Raw genomic sequence first — 23315 nt, forward strand, 5'->3', positions numbered from 1 at the left:
AATAAATTGCCCAACTTATTCTTTATAGTATTCTAAAAATCAGTATCTTGAATAAAGTTAATTCTTTCTTAGAACATGGGATTCTGGAATTTTATTACCATTTTTCCCAATGTTTTCTTTTAAATATCTTTATTTAAGCACCATGATTACAAACATTTTTAAAAATTTCTTGATCAGTGGAAATGAGTCATTGAAGAAATCTCTATCCTGAAGAATTCTGCCCTGTTTTTTCCTTTACATGCCTTATAGATTTAATTCTAATATCAAAGTACTTAATCCCTCCTATTTTAACTTTTGTGTATGGTATGAGACAATATCTAGTTTTGATTCTGTTTCATATGAGTATTTTTTTCTGCAACACTTGTCAAAAATTTTATTTCATAAAGTAATGCTTGAATTATTCCCATGAGGAACATTCTCATGAAACTTTAATAACCTTTATAAAGGTTATTTTATAATCCATTTATAAAAGGTAATTTATTTCTGGGCCAGAGAAATAGAACAGAGATAGAGCATTTGCCTTGCACGCAGCCAATACAGGATGGATGATGGTCTGAATTCCAGCATCCCATATGGTCCTCCCATGCCTCCCAAGAGTGATTTCTGAGCTCAGAGCCAGGAGTAACCCCTGAACCTGCCAGGTGTGACCCAAAAGCCAAAAAAAAAAAAAGTAACTCATTTTTGAGTTAAAATAAATATGCATCTCATAACTAGGTATAATTTATCTCAATAAGAAAATTATTATTCTTGGATATCCATTTATTTTCTTTTTTTGGGGGGGGTCATACCTGGCAGCGTTCAGGGGTTCCTCCTGGCTCTACACTCAGAAATCACTCCTGACAGACTCGCGTGACCATTTGGGATGCCGAATTCAAACCACCGTCCTTCTGCATGCAAGGCAAATGCCTTACCTACATGCTATCCTTTCTGCCCCAGATATCCATTTCTTTGTTTCGTGGTAGGGAGCGCAACAAGCTTAGCAAATATTTTTAGTATTTGAGTTCCATTATTTCTTTCATAAATATGTGAACACATACAACAGACTTGCATTTAAAAGAAGACAAAATTACCTTATTTCTTCTTTTCCATGAAGTGCAGGAAGTTTTGTTTGTTTCTTCACAAATATCTTGGGATATTGATTAATAAAGTTTTCATGAGCTGATAGAATAACATGAAAACTCCTATTTTATAAGGGAGAGAAATAAACTGAAATTAGCAAATATAATAGCATACAAGAAGACTTTTACTGTTCGACAAAAATAATCTATATGAGTCTAAAAATGCAGTAACATATTTGAAACATAAACATTACATTTGGAAAATATCCATTATGGAAACTGTCTATAGTAACCTCTCTGAAAAGTATGTAAAATATTAATATATAGTTGTATTAGTATCTAAAATTTAATTTTTAAGGTATGACCATGATTTTATAACTAACTAAAGATGTTTCATAAACATAACACATAATTAAAATTCCCCATTTATTTACAATTTATATGTACCTTACTAGAAAATAAAGTTCATCTGAACTTTTTGACTTAGGAATGTTAAACATTACTCAATTTTAGAATGAAATAAGCATGCATTGAAGCAAACATGCCCCAAACTCAAATCAATTTTACTATCTGAAAGCTTTTAGTAAGTACATATTTTCCTCATAAAAGAGATTGACCTTCCCTCTGGCACAAATCAAAGGTGTCTACTCTTACCACTATGGTATTATAAAATTGGTATATGATAGTGGTTTTTACAAAAAAAATAGTGGTATTATAAAATATCACTATTATAAAATTGTATTGGAAGTCCTTTCCATAATAATTTGGTGAGAAAGATATATTAATAAAATTCCTATTGGAAAGGAAGTTAAACTATCGCTATTTGAGATGGCAAAATACCACACTTAAAAACTCCTAAAGACTACCAAAAAACTCTTAGAAACAAAAGATTTGTACAGTAGTGACAAACTACAAAATCACTACACAGAAATCCATGACACTTCTATATTCTAACAATGAGGTAGAAAAGAGAAAATAATTTTTTTAAATCTCATTCATAATTGTGCCTCAAAAAAAGGTACCTGAAAACCATCTTCACAAAAGAGATAAAAGCACATAAAAACTAGAAATAAACTAATAAATATAAGTATAAAACAATAAATAAATAAAATAAAAATAAATATAAATTAATAAAGAAATAAAAGATATAAGAAAACTAAAATACATCCCCTATTCGTAGATCAAAAGGACAAATATTGACAAAATGACAATCATATTCAAAGAATCTTTGCAGCCCTTATAGATATACCCATAACACTTTATTGAAAACATAGGCTATTTGCTGTTAAAACTTACTAGATTAAAACTACCTGAATAATCAATCCTAGGATAAAATGAAGTAAGAAGATAAAGGGCTGGAGAGATAGCATGGAGGTAAGGCGTTTGCCTTTCATGCAGAAGGTCATAGGTTCAAATCCCGGCATCCCATATGGTCCCCTGAGCCTGCCAGGAGCAATTTCTGAGCGTAGAGTCATGAGTAACCCCTGAGCGATGCCGGGTGTGACCCAAAAACCAAAAAAAAAAAAAAAAAAAAAAAAGTAAGAAGATAAATAGGGTGAATAAAATAAGGTAAGGTCTTTCCCAAATTTAAATTAGACTGTAAAACTTTGATAGTCAAGACACTGTGGTAAAGAAATAAGAAGAAATTCTCTAACCAATTAAATAAAATTGACAATCTAGAAGGAAATCCTCATCTATATGAACACTTTTATTCAACAAAGAAGCAAAGAATTAAAATAGAGCAAGGGAAACTAACAAATGGTGTTGGGAAAACATGTTGGTTCTTAGGTAAAAATAAATTCTGAGCCCTTTCTCACATCTTACATAAAAATAAACTCAAAATGGTTAAGAACAATGGTATTAAGAACCCAAATACATAAACTCTAAGAGTAAAACAAGCAGAACACAGTCAATCTAGAGTTATATTTAATCATTTAATGAATGTCACTAGCCAAGCAAGCCAAAGTAATGAAAATCAAATGACTCTCAATCTTAAGGGTTTGATGAAGTATTATTTGAAACAAAACTATGGTACTCCTATTTCCCTCCTTTTCTACCCCTTTCCTGTATTCGAGACAGGCATTCTAATTGGGGTATCAGAGGTAGGAATAATGCGCTGGTGAAGGGTGGTGTTCTTTTATATAACTGAAACTCAGCTACAAACATGTTTTATAATCATGGTGCTTAAAAAGATATTAATTAAAATAAAAACTATAGTAGTGACACAGGTCAGAGGCCATGCCCAGGAGCTCAGATGTGGCAAGCAGAAGGATAGGCAGGAGGAATGCAGTCCTGAAAAGCCTCCTGACCAACTTGAACAAACAAGACTCAAGACCCACTCACACAGGGTCAGTGGCTGGACGTTGTGATTTTCCAACTGGGTAACTGTTTTCTCTGTCAAAAGATAATTTCTCATCTATATAAGCTCCCCAAGAACTCCCTTGCAGTGGGAAAGTTTGATGGTGACATAATAAAGAAGTGCATTGAAACTATAAGAAGAAACCATGGTAAAGTAGCACAAAATCAACATGCATTGTCGATGAAGATTGTAATTCTTCCGGCTCAATCAGTAGTAGTAACCTTCATATAACATCTCTGAAATGCAGTCTGAGAAATTCTTATGATTTTCAATGAGCTCAAACAAGGGAACTACATTACACTAAAAACTTTCTGTACCTCAAAGAAAAAGATGACCAGATACAAAGACCACTCATGAAATGGGAGAAATATTTCACACAATAACTGATAAGGGATTACTATCTTAGGTTTATAAGACACTGGTAAAGTTTAACAAGAAAAAATGCAACCCAATAAAAATGGGGGAGAAGAATTATACCGGTATTTTCTCAAAAATGAAATAAAGAGGGGCTAGAGTGGTGGCACAAGCGGTAGGGTGTCTGCCTTGCATGCACTGATCTAGGACGGACCACAGTTCGATCCCCTGGCATCCCATCTGGTGCCCCAGACCAGGAGCGATTTCTGAGCACATAGCCAGGAGTAACCCCTGAGCGTGACCGGATTTGGCCCAAAAACAAACAAACAAAAAAGAAATAAAGATGTCCAAAAAATACATGAAAAATATACCACATCATCAGTTATCATGGAGATGCAAATCTAAAACAGCAATATGGTAACCTCACATCAACAGAGATTGGATCACATCTAAAAGAACAAGTACTGGCACAGATAAAGGATAAAGTAACTCTCATTTACTCTTTGTGAGAATGATCCAGTCTATCCAGAAAGAAAAAATATGGACTTTCCTCAACAAAACTAGAAATTGAGCCCCCATACAACCTAGCAATACCTCTCTTGAGAAGCTACCCTGGAGATCCAAAAACACAATGTAGAAAAGGCATCTATATTCCTTTGTTAAAGCACTAATCACAAAAGCCAGAATCTGGAAACAATCCAAGTGCCCAAGAATAGAGGACTAAAGAAAGGGTGACACATCTACATAATGAAATTCTTTGCAGCTGTTAAAAAAAATAAAGTCATGAAATTTGCTTATAAAAGAATAGACTTGGAGAGTATAATACTGAGTTAAATGAGTCAGAGGGAGAGGGGCAGACGTAGAATACTTTGTTTTTCTACTATAAACAAACACAAAAGAAAATACAACCTCAAAAAAATGACAATAGTGTGAAAGAGAAGTAGAATGCTTGTCCTGAAGACAGGCAGAGGGGAGGTAAGAGCAGTAGGCAAATAGGGAATACTGGTTGCAGGAAAATTACATTGGTGATGGATGGAATACATTCAATGACTAAAACCCAGCTAGAAATATTTCTGTAACCCCGTGTTTAAATATTATTTAAGATGCCTGAGCAGAGGCGTAAGCTGTAAGGTGACTGTCTTTGCCTGCGCTAGCCAATGATGGACCGTGATTCTATCCATCCTGGTATCCCATATGGTCCCCCAAGCCAGAAGCAATTTCTGAGTGCAGAGCCAGGAGTAACCCCTGAGCATCAATGGGTGTGGCCCAAAAACCAAAAAAAAATTTAAAAATATTAAAAAATAAAAAAATTATTTAAAAAATTAAAAGTGAGTATTTCATTAGCCTTTAATCATTGGCCTTTAATGAAGTACCAGTGATTTAAAAGTATTTGGGAGTATATATAGAGAGAAACCTTTTTATATAAAGTTATACATTCTTAAATATTTTAATATGAATTTAGAGAAATACTTGGTCACATAAAGAAATAAAGTAAACATTGTAACATGAGTAATTCCATACACAAACAATATTATAACAAAGAGATTAATGAAACAATCTCATTTTCAGTTGAAAACGAAAAAGCTGTTACTCAGAAATAAAACTAAAAGGTAGATAAAAGTCTATATACTGGAAATGATAGTATATTGCTGAAAGAAATAGAAAACACAAATAAAATCCAATAATTTTGTTTTATTTGTGGATTTGAAGAAAACATTATTAAAGTAAATTTAATCTTTAGCTAAGGCAAAATACAATTTCCACATAATTTGTATCAGAATACCATGATGGTTTTCAAGGTAATAAGAGATACGAAACTATAAAAGACCTGAATAGCTTAAGAAATTCATAGAGGGGCCAGCAAGGTGGTGCTAGAGGTAAGGTGTTTGCCTTACAAGCGCTAGCCAAGGAAAGGACCACGGTTCGATCCCTCGGCGTCCCATATGGTCCCCCCAAGCCAGGGGCAATTTCTGAGCGAGTAGCCAGGAATAACCCCTGAGCATCAAACGGGTGTGCCCGAAAAAACAAAAAACAAACAAACAAAAAAAAAAGAAATTCATAGAAAGAAAAAGTAAGATGAAAACAAAGCAATAGTAATTAAAACTTTATGATATGGGAACCACAAACATGAACAGATGGCAAAAAACAAACAAAAGAATTATAGAACATATATAGCCCAGAAAGAAATCCATATTTATCTAGGCATCTATGGGAAAAATTACCAAAATATTTCAAAGGAAAAAAAGAAAGCTAAGCAGCTTTTGCTAACAGCTGAAGGCTACTGAGAAAACTGAGCTATCATGTGCAATAAATGAAACTAGATCAGCATTAATATTAATTATATGAAAAGTAACTAAATGTGGAATAAAGACATCAGACTTAAAACCATAAAATATTTTTAAGAAGATGTTTTTCATATGACAAATTGAAAAGCATAACATATATATAAAAGAAACATTCCACAACCCCTAAAATCTATGTATATTCAGGTCTAAATTTAGGGGAAAAAAGACAAAAAAAGACAAAAAAAAATTTTCCTAAGTGATAACTACAGATTCTGAGAAGACAAGAGAAATATGCTGGAGGAATGAAGAGAGGGACTTTGGTGGTAAAATAACACTAGAATTTTAGTAGAATGAGGGGTGATAATCACATATGTAAAGAATTGTAATTGAAAACCCTGAACTCTCATAATATTCTGAACTAATTATAAGAAAAATTTAAATAAAAATAAAATATGTTAACTCATTCTATTGTAAATAGATTAGAAAATATTAAATAATTTTAAACCATACTTCTGTATTTATTTTATAAACTGAAATGTCACCAACTAGAAGAGGAACTATTTCAGGGTATTTTGACAAATTAAAAAAAATTTTTCAAAGGAAGAAAATGGCAATGTACAACATACGAAAACATCATTGCTGAGAAGTTTCCAGAGTTGTAGAGTGCTGTAGGGAACCCCTTAGAACAGGAAGAATACTTAGGACCTTGTGACTTTGGACATTGTGACTTTGCTCAAAGCAGGTAGCCTCGAGAATTAAATGTAATCATTTAAGGTCACTTTATTTGTATATCCCACCTTTCGGAGATAGGTTCCATCTGATCAGTACATCCTGACCTGATAGAGATAGATCTCACATTATCTGCACATTCCATCACATTTGCTAATGGGTCCTGTTATTTGAACAATCTGTCCTGTTCTATAGATACGAGCAGAACTATGCTCACAAAAAATTATTTAAGTCGGGCCTTGAGTTTAAATAAATTGGAATTGGATTCGGACTTGGCTGAAATCCTTTTCCCACTTTTGTCTGTCTCCGTGTCTGTCTGTGTGTCTTTGTGTTTGCGTGATCTCCTTCCAAGAAAGAATAACCACATCTTAATTGGTGTCCCTGCAGGCCCCCTGAGTGCCAGCAAAAAGAGACCTAAAGTAAAACACTCCAAGGCACATCCTTATTACAGGGATGAAAACCATAGATAGCAGTAGAATACGGAAAGCAACAAGATCAAAAGAAAGAAATTACATGCAACATATAAATCATTAAGATTTACAAAGAAATAATCACAAACAACCCTCCAGGCCCAAAGGCTGTGGTGGGAAATAGTGAAAAATAAATCAATGATCTGGGGGCATTGGTGACAGAAAATGTGCTGTACCGAAAAACTAAATGTCTGAAAGGGGGAAAAAATAGAAAGAAGGAAAAAGGAGCAAAGAGAGAGAGAGAGAGAGAGAGAGAGAGAGAGAGAGTAGAAAACTGTATGCCCAGTGACAGGAGTGGAGAGGACATTGGAAAGGCTGAGAGGAAAAATGTTGACATTGATGGTAGGAAATGTGCACTGATGAAGGTTGTACATTGTATGACTAACTCAATCCTGAATAACTTGAGCTGTGGAAAATAAACAACAAATGTGTTATGAACAACCTTTTAACCAAGTAATTTGAATAAAAAAATAAAAATTTAAAAAAAATCAATGAATATCTCACCAAGTCCTTTACATATCTAGACTCTCAAGTGAAGGAAGGTTATTACATAGTTTTATGGATAACCAACTCAGGAAATTTACAGACTCAAAACCAACTTTTGGAAATGTACACTGGTGAAAGGCTAAATGTTGGACATTGTATGACTGAAATTCAGTTATGATCAATTGTATAACTTTATCTCAGGGGGATTCAATTTAAAAAATTGTCAAGAAAATAGGAAATTAGGAAAGTCAAATCAACAAAAGTTGATCTATTGTTTGAAAAAATGTTAAATATATTTTAATATTCCCTATTGTCCAGGTAATGGTAAAATATAAAACTAAAATATGAATTTATCTGATTATCTAATTATCAAAAGAAAGGGCTATTGTGATATTAATATATGACAATATCTATTTAAGTATCAAGCAAGGCTTTTTTTCCACTGATCATCAGAATGTGACTCAATTTAAGACCTTTTACTCTGTGTTAAATATGAAGTAGGAAGCAATAAAGAAATAAGAATCTGGCTTTCATTGAACATGTAGTCTGCAAAGAGATAAAATATAGTCTATCCATGAATTCAAAAATCCAAAACAACATCCTGCCTTTTCTCATAAGTTTTGTTTTAACTTTATTAAAATGTCTAAAATAATGTCAATCTACTTCCTTTTATTCTGATCCTAGAAGAAACAATATTTAAAATCAAAACTAAGGCCTGTGGTATGGTCTATGTTCAAAATATTTAAATTTTAATCCTATAATTCTCACTTTTATTGTTTATAATATACCAATAACTGTATTTCATTGGTCATTCTACCACGTAAAGAACAAATAAATTTGGAGAAGTACTATTCTTATTTTTATTTGGAATACAGGTTGAAAAATCAAATTTCAATTTGTTGAATTAGCTGAAAGCTTTTACTGTTGAATGAACCAAGTGATTTCTGTGAATGCATTTCTAATAAATTTGTCAAGGAAAAAAACTATAAATTTCCAAGACATCCTAAACAAAATTATATATTATTTATATATTTTAATTTCAATCAGTGGTGAACAATATATAAAAATACTGATTAATAATTATGTAATACCAGACACCTATGCATTGTTCATATGCAATGTTATATGAAATATTTGTTAAATCTCTCTCAGTTCCCATGTCCTTAGGAGGAGCCAATGGCACAAAAGAAAACACCCCAGAAATGGAAGATACTTGTTTCTAGAAACAATAATGTATGTGAGGCTTAATTAAGTGGCAACAGGCAGGATTACCAAACCAAACACATTCCAGATAATTATCTGATTAAAAAAAAGTCTCTACTGGGTAGAATTTTTAAATAATCAAGGGTAAGATTAACGGGGGCCAGAGATACAATTTAGCAGGTAAGATGTTCGACTTGCACATGGCTGGCCCAGGTTTAATCCTCACCATCCTGGAATACTTCCAGGATTGGTTCCTTAGTGCAGACCTAGGAGTAACCTCTGAGGATTATGGAGTGTCCCCCCTCCAAAAAAAAATTAGGACTGATAAAACTGTACTGAGGACTGTAATTTTGAGATACACAAATCTAGATCATTCGGAGGTATAGCTCAGTGGTAGAGCATTTGACTGCACAAATCCAGATCATTCAATTTCTCTATTATTATGATTTCCCCAAAGGGTAAAAAAAAAGTCTAAAAACAGGTTTTTAAATATTATATGTGAACTAAAAATTAAGAGAAAAATAAGAAAATTTTCAACTTCAAAATCTTTAACTTTTAGTTTTAGCATCTTTATATTAACAGAAAAGACACATTCAACAGTTAAACACTTACTAATAGTAGTAATTTATAATATATAACTGATACTTATTTTACTTGTATTATGCATTAAATGATTTGTTCATCCACTTATTTAGTTATTCTAAATAAGTCTTTGAAATAAGTTCTCCTATTATCTATCTCCATTGTAAAAAATGGGGAAAAGAGCAAAAAGAAATAAAATAATAGGTCGAAGATCACTTTGCTGATTTGTGCTGAATAAATAATTTGACTTCAGACGATATTCTTAATTCTATACCACAGAATTAAAAGACCTTGGAATTAAGAGGAGGCAGCAATAGTACACAGGACAAAAAAAAAATCGTCGAGAAATTCAAGGACTATTAAAAATGTATTTCTCTTTTATTTTAAAGTATAAATGGGAATACTGATAAAGATGGGGAAATATTTAAAGAGGTTAAGAGTATATGATATAAAGTATGATATAAGGTAAAAATAAGTCTACCATATTTAAAGCATTTAAAGAAATTAAAGAATTTTTCTGAAATCCTTAAAAAATATGACGATCTCTCTGAGTCAAGAGCCTTGGGTGAGTGAATAGATGCTATATGTAAAAAAACAAGTCCAGGTGTCTGAATAGTGGCGCAAGTGGTAGGGCTTTTGCCTTGCACAAGCTAACCTAGGACAGACCTCAGTTCCACCACCACCCCCAGTCCCACATGGTCCCCCAAGCCAGGAGCAATTTCTGAGCACAGAGTCAGGAGTAACCCCTGAACGTCACCAGGTATGGCCCAAAAACAAAAACAAACAAAAAAAAGTATATAATATGATATATTTAGGGGGGATATATATTCAACTATATGTTTAAAGGGCTCAAATAATTTTTACGTAAAAACAGGTTTTATTTGAAGGTACTGAGGAAGGGGAGAGGATAAAAAGGAGAGTAGCAAGTAACACATTCAAGAGATAGTTAGGCTTCTCCAAAAGTGGAGAACATCTTGGTACAACCCAGGATGAAAACATGAAAGTCTATATTTGTTCGGGCACTATGTACCCAGGCAACACATATCCCTTAAATGTATTTTTATTTGAACCTTTTGAAGGTGGTTATGCCTTTCCAATGAGACATGATGAGGCTCAGACAGGCAGCTCTTTGCTTCTCAAAGAGCTACAAACTCCAGTCAGCCAGGTACAGTCATTGCTCTGAGGGACATAGAACCATATCTGTCTTCTCTCGGGTCTGTCTTCTCTCTAGACTTCACACTCAGAGGCCTTTCAACTTCTTTATGGGAAAGAGAGGTTCAAAGGCTTCACAGAAATCCTGATCATTTTTGGAGAACACCCAACAAGATAGTGAGGGTCAGAGCAGGGACCTCAGGTCCTCATTCTCAGAGCCACATTACTTTTCTCTGACATAAGAGTCATTCTTGGGCTCCTGACATTGAGGGGCCACAGTAATCCAACTTTCTGTCCTGAAGAAACCCATCTGAAAGAGTGGAATGGAGGAGCAAAGGTCCTTGAGGTCATCGAGTGTGTTACAAACTTGAATCTGTGGAGTCAGAGTTATAACACAGATCTAGAGCGTTTGGCTTGCACGCTACTGATCCAGGATGGACCTACATTCGTTCCCCGGCACCCCATATGGTCCCCACTGAACCTGCCAGGAGCGATTTCTGAGCACAGAGCCAAGAGTTACCCCTGAGCACCACTTTTGTGTGGCCCCAAAACCAAACCTAACAAACTTGAATCTGTTATGCTTTTTATTATTTTCCTTCTGCTTCTTATTGCCACTGATTTATTGGCTGTTTGACCTCTAAGTGACTGAAACTCAATAGAATCAAAAGATATACTATCATAAAGTAGGTCCGAAAAATGAATATGTTAGAAACTTCTCCAACATTCCTAATTAAAACACCAGAGTTTCCCAATACCATACTTCAACCTGAGAATCTATGAGATCCTTATTTACTAAATTGTCTACTTTTTCAAAACTTAAAACATAGGAATTATGTGCAACCCCCCCCCTCATTCTATTTGTTTGTTTGTTTATTTTGTTTGTGGGTCACACCCGATGACACTCAGGAGTTACTCCTGGCTATGCACTCAGAAATCACTCCTGGCTTGGGGGGCCATAAGAGATGCCGGGGGATCGAACCACGGTTCATCCTAGGCTAGAGTGGGCAAGGCAATGCCCTACCGATTGCACCATCGCTCTGGCCCCCAAACCTCTCATTCTTAAAAGTATTGGAAACCACACAATACTAATCATTAAAAAAGAATTTAAAAGAAAATAATCTGAAGCAAAGTACAGTGGGTAAGACATTTGCCTTGCAAGCAGTTGGCCTAAGCTTGATGTTTGGCATACAATATTGTCTCTTGAGCACTGCCAGGAGTGACTCCTAAGTGAAGAGCCAAGAGCAACCCCTGAGCACCATCAGGTGTGACACCTCACTCCCCTCCCGCAAAAAAAAAAAGAAAAATTTAAAAATATATTTTGATTAATGGGGCCGGAGCAGTGGTGCAGCAGTAGGGCATTTGCCTTGCATGCACTAACCTAGGATGGACTGTAGTTAGATCCTCTGGTGTCCCTTGTGGTCTCCCAAACCAGGAGCATAGCCAAGATTAACCCCTGAGTATTACCGGGTGTGGCCCAAAACAACAACAACAACAACAACAACAAGAAAACTATATCTTGATTTATATTTCATATCTTGGAAATCCTGAGCTTTGTATATTTTCTTGTTCTTATTAAACAAGATGAATGCTGATAAAAACATTTAGAATAAATATTCACTATTATATTTTTATAGTACTTATTTCATTTTAGTACTTGTGCCTTTGACCAATTAATTTTTTCTGTATAAACTTCTTTTTAAATAACAGAATGAACCCAACTAGAAATTTATTGTTCTTTTATTAAATTCTTCAATCAAATGAAATAACATTCAGTTTTTGAATTTTTTTACTTGTGTGGTAAAGCATATACCTCTGAGTCCAAGAATAAGTTTATCACTATATTTTATCCATGAAACATATTCACAGAATGACAGGAAAAGAATGCATGAGTAACTCACGTGTATTCTAGTCCCCTCATGTGGCATAATTCATTTAACTGACCATAATCAATGTTTTTAGAATCTTTCAAGCCTGCAAAAAAAAATTAGTTAAAAATGTGAATAATTTTCTCTAAACTTGGCTCTCAGTAAAATCATTGAGTAACTACATAAGTGATATATTTGCAATCTGAAGGAAAATTAAAATTAAATAGGATTATTAAAATGAAGAAACAGTTTTTATAGCAGTTTCTTTTCAGTTGCTATAAGATCTGGCCTAGTATTATTTATTTAATTCTATAAATTCAGGATTTTAAGAGTCAGAGCGGTGACACAAGCTGTAAGGCATCTAGCCTTGCCTGTGCTAGCCTAGGATGGACCACAGTTCGATATCCCAGAGTCCCATATGGTCCCCCAAGCCAGGAGCGATTTCTGAGCACATAGCCAAGAGTAACCCCTGAGTGTCACTGGATGTGGCCCAAAAACCAAAACAAAAAAATTCATAATTTTATATGTCATATAATAACACTCTATAAAGGTAGTTAGTCCTTTAGGATCTTTGATTCTATGATATTAGATGTGAAATGGCATCAAAATTACAGTTGAGATAATTCAAAGAAAAATTTTCTTGAAGACGTATGTCTCTGTCTCTTTCTGGAATATTGGCAATTTTATTTCAGCCTTACATTATGCACTCACCCAATTTTTGTTTGACTCGTTCCTTTTCCAGCTGCCTTAGTGTCCTGAAATATCTAGAATCCATTCTTAAATATAAGTCTAAAACAATCACACCAGATAACTTAATAGCAGAAATAATAAAGACCAATAAACAAATTAATTGAGAATGCCCTTCGGGTGAGGCTCAGAAAAAGTGGCTCTCTTTTCAAAGAAGTTAGAAATAAAAGCACAGGGCCCGGAGAGATAGCACAGCGGTGTTTTCCTTGCAAGCAGCCGATCCAGGACCAAAGGTGGTTGGTTCGAATCCCGATGTCCCATATGGTTCCCCGTGCCTGCCAGGAGCCATTTCTGAGCAGACAGCCAGGAGTAACCCCTGAGCAACGCCGGGTGTGGCCCAAAAACCAAAAAAAAAAATAAAAGCACAGTATAATATACAGACATTACAATGATGGGTACTAGAATTACAGGTTCTATTCTTGCTTCAGAAAACTGCTGTTAGAATGGTGTAAAGTCTGTGCTGGTGCTGTTGGGGGAATAAAGAGATTATTTCTGCTAGGGGGAATGATGACTGGCCCAGCCTTTTTGGAAAAAAAAACTTGTGAATATCCCTCAAAAAACTAGAAATTGAACTTCCATATGATCCAGCAATACCACTCCTAAAAACATACCCAGGAACCCAAATATTCAATGTAGAAAAGCCCTCTGCTTTATGCTCACTCCAGTACTACTCACAATAGCCAGAATCTGGAAATAACCCAAGTGCGTGAGAACAGATGAGTGGATAAAGTAACAGTGGTACGTCTACAAAATGAAATACTATGCAACCATTAGGAAAAATAAAGTCATGATATTTGCTTATATAGGGTGTATATAGAAAGGGTTATATTAAGCAAAATAAGTCAGAAAGAGAGGGATAGAGAGAAGGATAGGTTGTTTTCTTGTGTGATATAAAAGATAGTATGGTAATAAAATTCAGAATTCAATAGAGACAAAGGCTGGGAGTCCTGTAATAGGAAACAGTACAAATAGTGGGGTAGTGCAGCTAGGGTAGAGGAGGGACCACTATGACAATGAGAGTTGTAAATGGTCACTCTGAACAAGAATTGGGTACTGAGTGGAAATAAAGTTATTAGCATGAAACTGCTCAGTAACAATATTGTAAACCACAGTGTCTAAAAGGTGAAGAAGAAAAAAAGGAAAACAGAAGAAAAATGTCTGCCCCAGCAGCAGGCAGGAGGGAAGGCAGGATAGGAACTGGGACATTGGTGACAGGAAATGTATTTGCACAAGTAAAAAAGGTGTTTTACATTATATGACTAAAACTAACTCCTGAATAACTTTGTATCTTGGACAAAACCCTGCTGTATTAAGAACAACCTTGTAACTATGGCGTTTAAATAAAGTAATTAATTAAAAATAAAGATTTTCTACTGTCCTATTCTTTTTGTTTTGTTTTGTTTGTTTGTTTTTTAGTTTTTTGGGTTTTTCTTTTGTTTGTTTTGATGTTTTTGATTACCCTTTTCTTCTTTTTTCCCCTTTCTTCTTCTAAATGGAAAATTATAATGCCTAGATGAACCCTTCCTAGTTTCTTTTTATTTTTTTCCCTTTTCCTTTTGTTTGTGTTTGTGTTTTTATTTTCTTCTCCCATATCTTTCCATACATCTTCAACAGAACCACAGTTCTGGAATCATCTCGTTCAGCCTCACAATTTGAGGGGGGGGGTCAGTCTAATGAATAGTTAATGGAAATAAAAAATGATCAGACTTGAACACCAAGTCCATATCAATGACAACAGAATCAATATCCAATTTACAACAAGCTGTACAAGTGGGGAACAGTTACACTAGCACTATGGGAGTAAGGAGGGAGATCTGGGATACATGCAGGGAACAGGGGTGGAGGATGGATAACATTAGGGGTGGTGAAAATGCCCCTCATTTATTGTCACTATGTGCCTTAAATATTTCTGTGAAACAATTGTAATTCACTTTGACCACAATAAAAATTTAAAAAAAAGATTTTCACTTAAACATATAATGGGTGTACATTAGAAAACATGAAAAATACTACTATGTTTAATTTTCCTTCTTTTAGCAAAAGATATTGAAAAATTTAGTAACTTAATTCATTCCTAAACTTACAAATGCATTAATCAAATCACCATAATCAGAAATTAGAATGTAATATATTGAATTTTCCCATTTTTATTTCAATTACTAAATTATTTTATTTTAAAGTACTTTGTGGCCTAAAAATAAATCAGCAAGAACATACAATCTTTTGAATATGAAATTCAATGATAAAACATTTAAGCCAAAAGATGATTTTGATGCACATAAATCATGCCATTTGGTAAATTTGAAAATACTGATTACATAATTGAGGCATTTTCTTACCTAAGTAATTTAATTGAACTTCTAAAATATCACCTATTTGTACTATTGCTTTATATGGAATAATTTACCTAAGTTGCTAAATTATAACTCCAGCTATGGTATATTAATCTATCAAGAATATTATATAAAATCTTATTCAGATTAAATATTTAGATACATGGATAAGCAGGAATATCCAGGAAATATTTAATTAGTCTATTTTACCCACTCAGTTTAAAAACATGTTTGGCATTATTCCCGGTGGCTAATCTTTACAGAAAATGGGGTTGGTGCCATGAAAAAGGACAGTTTGAGAAATTTTCATAAAAACTTTAGCACTTTAAAAATATTTGTAATCTTCAATTAAAGTAATTGATCACACGAAAAAGAACATAGATTTTGTAAACAAGAAGCACTAGCAAAAATGAATTGTTCCAAAACGTATTTGTCACAAAGTTTATTCAATAAAGAATATTTAAGGGCCTTCAATATAATAAATATAATAAATAATAAATATAAATAAAGAATATTGAAGGGCCAAAGCAATAGCACAGTGATAGGGCATTTGCCTTGCATGCTGTTAACCTAGGACTGACCATGGTTCAGTCCTTAGGCACCCCATATGGTACCCAAAGCCAGGAGCAATTTCTGATCAAATAGCCAGGAGTAACCCTTGAGTGTCACCAGGTATGCCCCCCCCCAAAAAAAAATAGAAAACAAAACAAACAAAAAATAATAAGAATATTAAACATTAAGAGATCTTTTCACAGAATCAGAACTTAAACATGTTCATGACTTATCCACCAGTGGACTCAAGAATTAAACTGAGATAATAGGAGGAATTTTTATTTCCCTTTCTTCCTCACGAAATGTGCATTCTACCCACTACTCCTGTACTAAATTTATTTATTTTTTAAACATTATTTATTTAATTATTGGTTGATTAGTTTTTGGGCCACACCCTGCATCACTCAGGGGTTGCTCCTGGCTCTGCACTCAGAAATCACCCCTGGGAGGCTGGGGACCATATGGGATGCTGGGTTTAAACAGGGTCCCACAAGGCAAATGCCCTATCCCTGCGCTATCTCCTGTACTAAATTTAATCAACTGAACTGCAGATGCAATAGAACCCCACAGGAAGACCTCCATATACACTCTTAGCTACTGGTAGGAGTATGCAGCGATCTGTTTGTCTTGCAACAGCCATACTAGAAAGCTTCTCCTGGTTGTAGTTGCTTCCCAGGCAAGTAGTTCCCTAGTTTACTAGAAATCTGCCTCGCTCTTCTATCTCTTTATGTGTTGAAGGACTACCTTCACATTTCAAAGGGTGTTGGGGATTACAACACACAGCCTGGTTTCATCGAAAACAAAGGCCATTCCTGTTTTCTTTGTATCTATTTGGTTTTGGTTTTGGTTTTGTGTTTAAAGGTTCTTCTGGGTCAAAGAAGAGTCGAACACTGACCCTATTTCTACTTCTGATTTTATTATTGAAAATTTTCCAGTAGCAATTCTTGCTCTTCTTATGTTTAAGGTTGAAAGAAAAGAAAACTGGGCCAAAACGAAGGCACAATGGTGGGGCATTTGCCTTGCAAGCCGCTGACCCAGGACAGACCTGGGTTCAATCCCAGGCTCCCATATGGTCCCCTGATTCAGGAGAGATTTCTGAGTGCAGAGCCAACAGTAACCCCTGAGTGTCACCCAAAAATAGTTAGGTAAATATTCCTTATAAAACAATAAAAGGGCAACAAAAGTTCTCACAATCTCTCTCCTCTTACACATAAGTAAAACCTTAGGAACATTGTAAACTACTATTTACTATGATGCTGAACATTCTGGTTGACTACAAAGTAAGGTAAAGTCACAAGGAAAAATGTGACAATAGCCATATGGAAGTGCCAGAGTATGTTAATGAAAAGACAGTACACAAAGACCTTGTCAAAGAAGTGTCATTAAAAACTCTGAAAACAAATTCAGTAATGATCATGAGCTACAGCTTACTACATTATTCAAAACCAAATATAAAGAGCTCAACAGCAACAGAAACAAAAACATAAAAATTAGCAACAAAGTAGAAATTTTATATTCAAAAGTTATATGTAAATTCTAGCTCATATTGAAGTACAGAACTAGAAGTTTCATAGAAAAATCATTCTACTGGGGATTATAAATGCCTATAGTAATAATTATATGCTATAACTATGTTACTCACGCAATTCCTATATACATGACTAATATATATTTGACATTAGTCCCATGTTGTACATTATTTTTATATCCTATATATTGAAACCTAAATGACTAATTGAATCCAATTCTGTGGTAAATAGTCTAAAGTTACATGATAATAAAAAACATATTTAATATCCATGATTATATTTACTCATTTCCTTTCAATTAATTTTTGTTGTTACCTTAAATCCATAAGTTAACTTTTAAAATAATATAAAATAAATATAAGGTGCCTGAGAAATATCAGCAACCATCACAGAAGAGGTAAAAATCACGTATTTCTAAAGAAATTCAACTAGGTCAGAGTTATAATTCAGAGGGTAAGGTTAAGTGGCCATACCTAGTTTGATACTAGAAACCATGTATGATATCCAGAGCACTATTAGGAGTAGCCTCTAAGCACACCCTAAAACATATCCATACAATAATCCTGACATTAGACAAAACACACCCCAAGGAAAAACTTGAGGAAAAAACAACCTTAAAAGATATTCCTGAGAAAGATTATCCTCAAAAGTGTAGAGAAAGTTCTCATAATCTCTTCCTCTTACACATGTCTTTGATGAAAGAGAAAACTGAGAACTATAAGACATTAAGTATGAATAATAATGTAAATTAAAAATTCATATACTAAAATGAAGAGAGAAGTTAAAACTAATGTTCATTTGAATAAGAAAAAATTCAATAAATATTCAAGGGAATATAATCATATAAAGGCTAATATAACCAAATTGAGGGTAACATATCTAGTGGTACTCAAGAGTTATTCTCAACACACTGCTGGAAGCACTCAGGGAAGATATTCAAAGCATGTACAGTAGGCCTTCTGTACTAATTCACTGAGCTTTCAAAGTTAAAAATTTTAGTGAGTTCTCATATGATCAAACTTTACCACTTCTAGGTATATCCCCTAGAAACAAAAAAAACACAATACAGAAAAGCCCTTGGCAACCCTGGGTTCATCATAGCACTGTTTATAAAAGCCAGAATCTGGAAACACCTGTAAGTCTGAAACACAATCATGGACAACTTTGTAACCAGTATAAAATTTCAGTTTGGAGTGAACATTTTGTTTGATTATAACCTTTCTGGCAAAAAATAAGGCAATATCAGGATTAAAATACCTCTAGTAAATCTTATCAAATACATGCAAACTTACAAATAAATATAAAAAGCTCAAAGTAAAAAGCACCACAACCTATTTTTAAAAAATGAAAGTGTAGAAGCCCCTAGCCCCCCTTCTTCTCCTAAAAAAAGTGTCAATCATATAGCCATATTTATCACTGACTCTATAGTAGTTAATAAAATAGGCAAGTTTTATAAACCTCAAAACTCTTTAAAAATATCAATAGAGTGTAAATAATAATGTTTAACAAATTGAAAGTTTTGGCAGATAAATGAAAATACAAAGTACATTTGCATATATTCCTATTAGAGCAGGTAACTATTATTTGAGATACAATTTTAAATACTGAAGGCTTAGAGTCTTGATAATATTTGAGAATATTAATCTAGTTATTATATCTTAGTAGTCAAAGCAAGATATAAAGCATGAATATTTTTCATTTTTATCTTGCATCTAATCATGGGGAAACCTCAAAAGAAATAGTGCCCAGGATACAAGAGCCACCCACAGAGTGGGAGAAACTATTCACCCAACACCCATCATATAAGGGGCTAATATCCAAAATATACAGGGCACTAACAGAACTTTACAAGGAAAAAAAATCTAATCCCATCAAAAAATGGGGAGAAGAAATGAACAGAGGCTTTGATAAAAAAGAAATACAAATGGCCAAAAGGCACATGAAAAAATGCTCCTTATCACTAATCATCAGGGAGATGCAAATCAAAACAACGATGAGATACCATCTCACACTACAGAGATTGGCATACATCACAAAGAATGAGAACAGGCAGTGCTGGTGAGGATGTGGAGAGAAAGGAACTCTTATCCACTGCTGGTGGGAATGCAGTCTAGTCCAACCTCTATGGAAAGCAATATGGAGATTCCTCCAAAATCTGGAAATTGAGCTCCTATTCAACCCAGCTATTCCACTCCTAGGGATATACTCTAAGAACACAACAATACAATACAAAAACCCCTTCCTCATATCTATATTTATTGCAGCACTATTCACAATAGCCAGGCTCTGGAAACAACCAAGATGCCCTTCAACAGACGAATGGCTAAAGAAACTGTGGTACATATACACAATGGAATATTATGCAGACATCAGGAGAGACAAAGTCATGAAATTTTCCTATACATGGATGGACATGGAATCTATCATGCTGAGTGAAATAAGTCAGAGGGAGAGAGAGACACACACAGAATAGTCTCACTCATCTATGGGTTTTAAGAAAAATAAAAGTCATTTTTGCAACAATCCTCAGAGACAATGAGTGGATGGCTGGAACTTCCAGCTCACTTCATGAAGCTCACCACAAAGAGTGGTGAGTGCAGTTATAGAAATAACTACACAAAGAACTACCATAATCATGTGAATGAATGAGGGAACTGGAAAGCCTGTCTGGAGTACAGGTGGGGGTGGGGTGGGATGGAGGGAGATTTGGGACATTGGTGGTGGGAATGTTGCACTGGTGAAGGGGGGTGTTCTTTACATGACTGAAACCTAATCACAATCATATATGTAATCAAGATGTTTAAATAAAGGGAAAAATTGTCATATATAAAGTAAGCATGAAACTACATCCTGGATGACCAATGTATACATTAGATACATATAGGACTCTCCAAACCCTAACTTTAAATACACATTTTTTTTATTAATGCACATTTGTAAATTCTCCAAGATAGACCATATGATGGGCCACAAAACTTAGGTCCTTAAAATAAAGAAAAATGATTGTATTCTTTGATAATGACTATTGGAGAAGAATTACAGGGTGACTGGAAGTATGACTTACTTAAGCTTTTTGTACAGCCAATAATCGACCTTTACCTGGGCAGATGAATGGTTTATTTGGTGTGAAAACAAAACCTGGCAATATTGAAATCTCATATTATCATTGGATCTCACAAACATCCTGAAATTATGGCTTGAAAGCAAAATCAGGATCAGACCAATATGGTCAGTGTTTATTGTTTAGACAGATAACTGAAATCATAGAAGGATAAGCTACAATAATGAAGGTATTTGTAGCTTCTAATGCCACATTCTCTACTGCAAAGTCATATCACCCTGGACTACCCAATAAATTGAAACCATCTTAAAAACCATATCTTTCAACTGACCTAAATTTTAGTGTAAATCTTCAATATAAAGAGAAAAGTTTCTCTTCAGTGCATACACACACAGACAAGGAAAACATGCCTTGATAAGTTGCAAACTATTTGTCCATTTGCGTTTCCATAAGATATTCCTGAAGTGCAAAAGCGGAGAAATTGGTCAAAGATATTTTCATGAGTTTGCCTGGTAACATATCTAAGTTCTGTGTAGTGACAAGTCAAAACATTATTAAGAGTAAATAAACTTTGAAGGCCTACATATAGAATTACCTAGATTGATTTCCTGTATTCAAATCTTCAAGTTCATGTTGGTGAACACATTTCTGTGATATGACAGAGAGTACATTTTTTCCAAGTTTACAGCCCCCAAATTATTTCTAAATTCATTCTGAGTCCATAAATTCAATATAATATTTGTTTTGACTTTCGTGATTTGGGTCACAACTAGCAGCTCTGAGGATTTCCTTCTGGTCCTGTGCTCAGGGATCACTCCTGGTAGTGCTATGGTGTTCATTGCATCTTATTTTATAGCAATACAAATATTTCCAAAACCACCTAGATTGTATTAGCTCCATGTTGTACTTTTGTCCATTTCTGCACCCACCTTGTCTGGGGTTGGAATAAATGTGAATAAAAGTTAAAAAAATAAAGCAAAATTGAAAGATATTCTAATAAATTTACTGGTTATAATATTCTAGCATCAAGATAATGAAAGTCAAGAAAAATAAAATGAAACCTTGGGGCCAGAGCAGTGATGCAAGCTGTAGGGTGTTTGCCTTGCACACACTAACCTAGGATGTACCATGGATCGATCCCCTGGTATCCCATATGGTCCCCCCAAGCCAGGAGCAATTTCTGAGCTCTTAGCCAGGAGTAACCCCTGAGAGTCACCCAGTGTGGCCCCAAAACCAAAAAAAAGATGGAACCAGTACTGCCCATGACACTGTGATGGACCAACATCCAGAGGACCACAGTCCCACTTAAAGGAATGCCCATGATTCTGTGATGTACCAGCTGCTTGGTGAGCATGACCCTTGCCAAAAGGCCAGAACCAGAACCTAAAGGCTTAGCTGCTCTGCTTTGTTCTTTGACTATGCATTCCTTTTAGTCAATGAGCTCGAGCACAATATATAAGAAATACCATACTGCAGAGGCCACAATGGGGAAACAAGGCAGAACATCATCATGCCTAAAGAAGAAGATAGTTGCTATAAAGACACAAAAAGTACCAGCCACTTACCTTATTTGCCGGCGTATAAGATGACTTTTGAAACAAAAATAGTAAACCGAAAATCAGGAGTTGTCTTATACACCGAGTATATCCTGAAAAACCTCTCGAAATGCCACTAAATGAAAATCATCTGGATATTGCCATGAAACAAATTTTCCAACTCAATCCTGCACCAATCACTGCAAGGCTGCTCAGGCTGCCTCTCTAATTCGGCCAATCCAAGCAGGTTTTTGATGCACGCAAATTAGACAATGTTCTGGACCCGAATCTACACTGTCAAAAGCCTGCTTAGATTGGCCAGAGTCAGAGAGGAAGTCTGTTACAGTAGAACCTTTGAACCTTTGCTTGTTGTGATTGGCTCACTGTGGTACATACAGTTGCAGCACAGGAACGTTCTGTCTGATACAGCGAATATAGGCCTAAACCTATGTTTTAACTGAAAAATTAGGGGGTCGTCTTATATGCCCAGTCATCTTATATGCCGGCAAATATGGTATGTAGCCTCTCCAATAAAGACTTTAAAAAGGAAATATGTATGATGTTCAAAGAGCTCAAAAACAATTGAAAATAGGGGAGTCTAGCAGGAGGAGGTTTGGCAGGCCCCCGCCATGCCCGAGGCCTGCTTGGCCAGGCCTAGGGGGGGTGCGGGACTTGGGTAACCCCAGCACCCCTCTGCCACCTTGCTCCAGATCTCCAGGGCTTCCCCGGGCCACACGCCTGGGCAAGCCGGTGAGTTGGGTCCCTTGGTGGAGCTTGAAGGTACCCTAGGCCTTCCCCCACCATCCATGCGGCTCCTTAGGGAGGGTCTGGGTGGGGCTCTGAGCTTCTGGTCTCCCAGCTTCTTGAAGGATCTCTCCTTCCTGGGAGCCGGGAGTCTAGCAGGAGGAGGTTTGGCTGGCACTGGTAATCTCTGTCCAGTCTACATTTTCAAAATCGCACGGGGGCGATAGCACAAGAAACATTAATAGTACTCTCACAAGAAACATTAATAGTA

At 35.1% G+C, this 23315-nt stretch overlaps 1 protein-coding gene across 1 annotated transcript in view; it reads right to left on the reverse strand.

The window, feature by feature from the left end:
- The window catches only part of CNBD1 (cyclic nucleotide binding domain containing 1), a 226598-nt gene that overhangs the window by 184731 nt on the left and 18552 nt on the right, over positions 1 to 23315 (reverse strand). The window contains exons 2-3 of the mRNA XM_049782419.1: positions 12577 to 12649; positions 1071 to 1181 (exon numbers count right to left, since the gene is read on the reverse strand). Of these exons, the coding sequence (XP_049638376.1) occupies positions 1071 to 1181; positions 12577 to 12649 (184 nt within the window). The remainder of the gene's footprint in view (positions 1 to 1070; positions 1182 to 12576; positions 12650 to 23315) is intronic.

This window comes from Suncus etruscus, chromosome 10, assembly GCF_024139225.1.
Source record: "Suncus etruscus isolate mSunEtr1 chromosome 10, mSunEtr1.pri.cur, whole genome shotgun sequence".
Lineage (NCBI taxonomy): Eukaryota > Metazoa > Chordata > Mammalia > Eulipotyphla > Soricidae > Suncus > Suncus etruscus.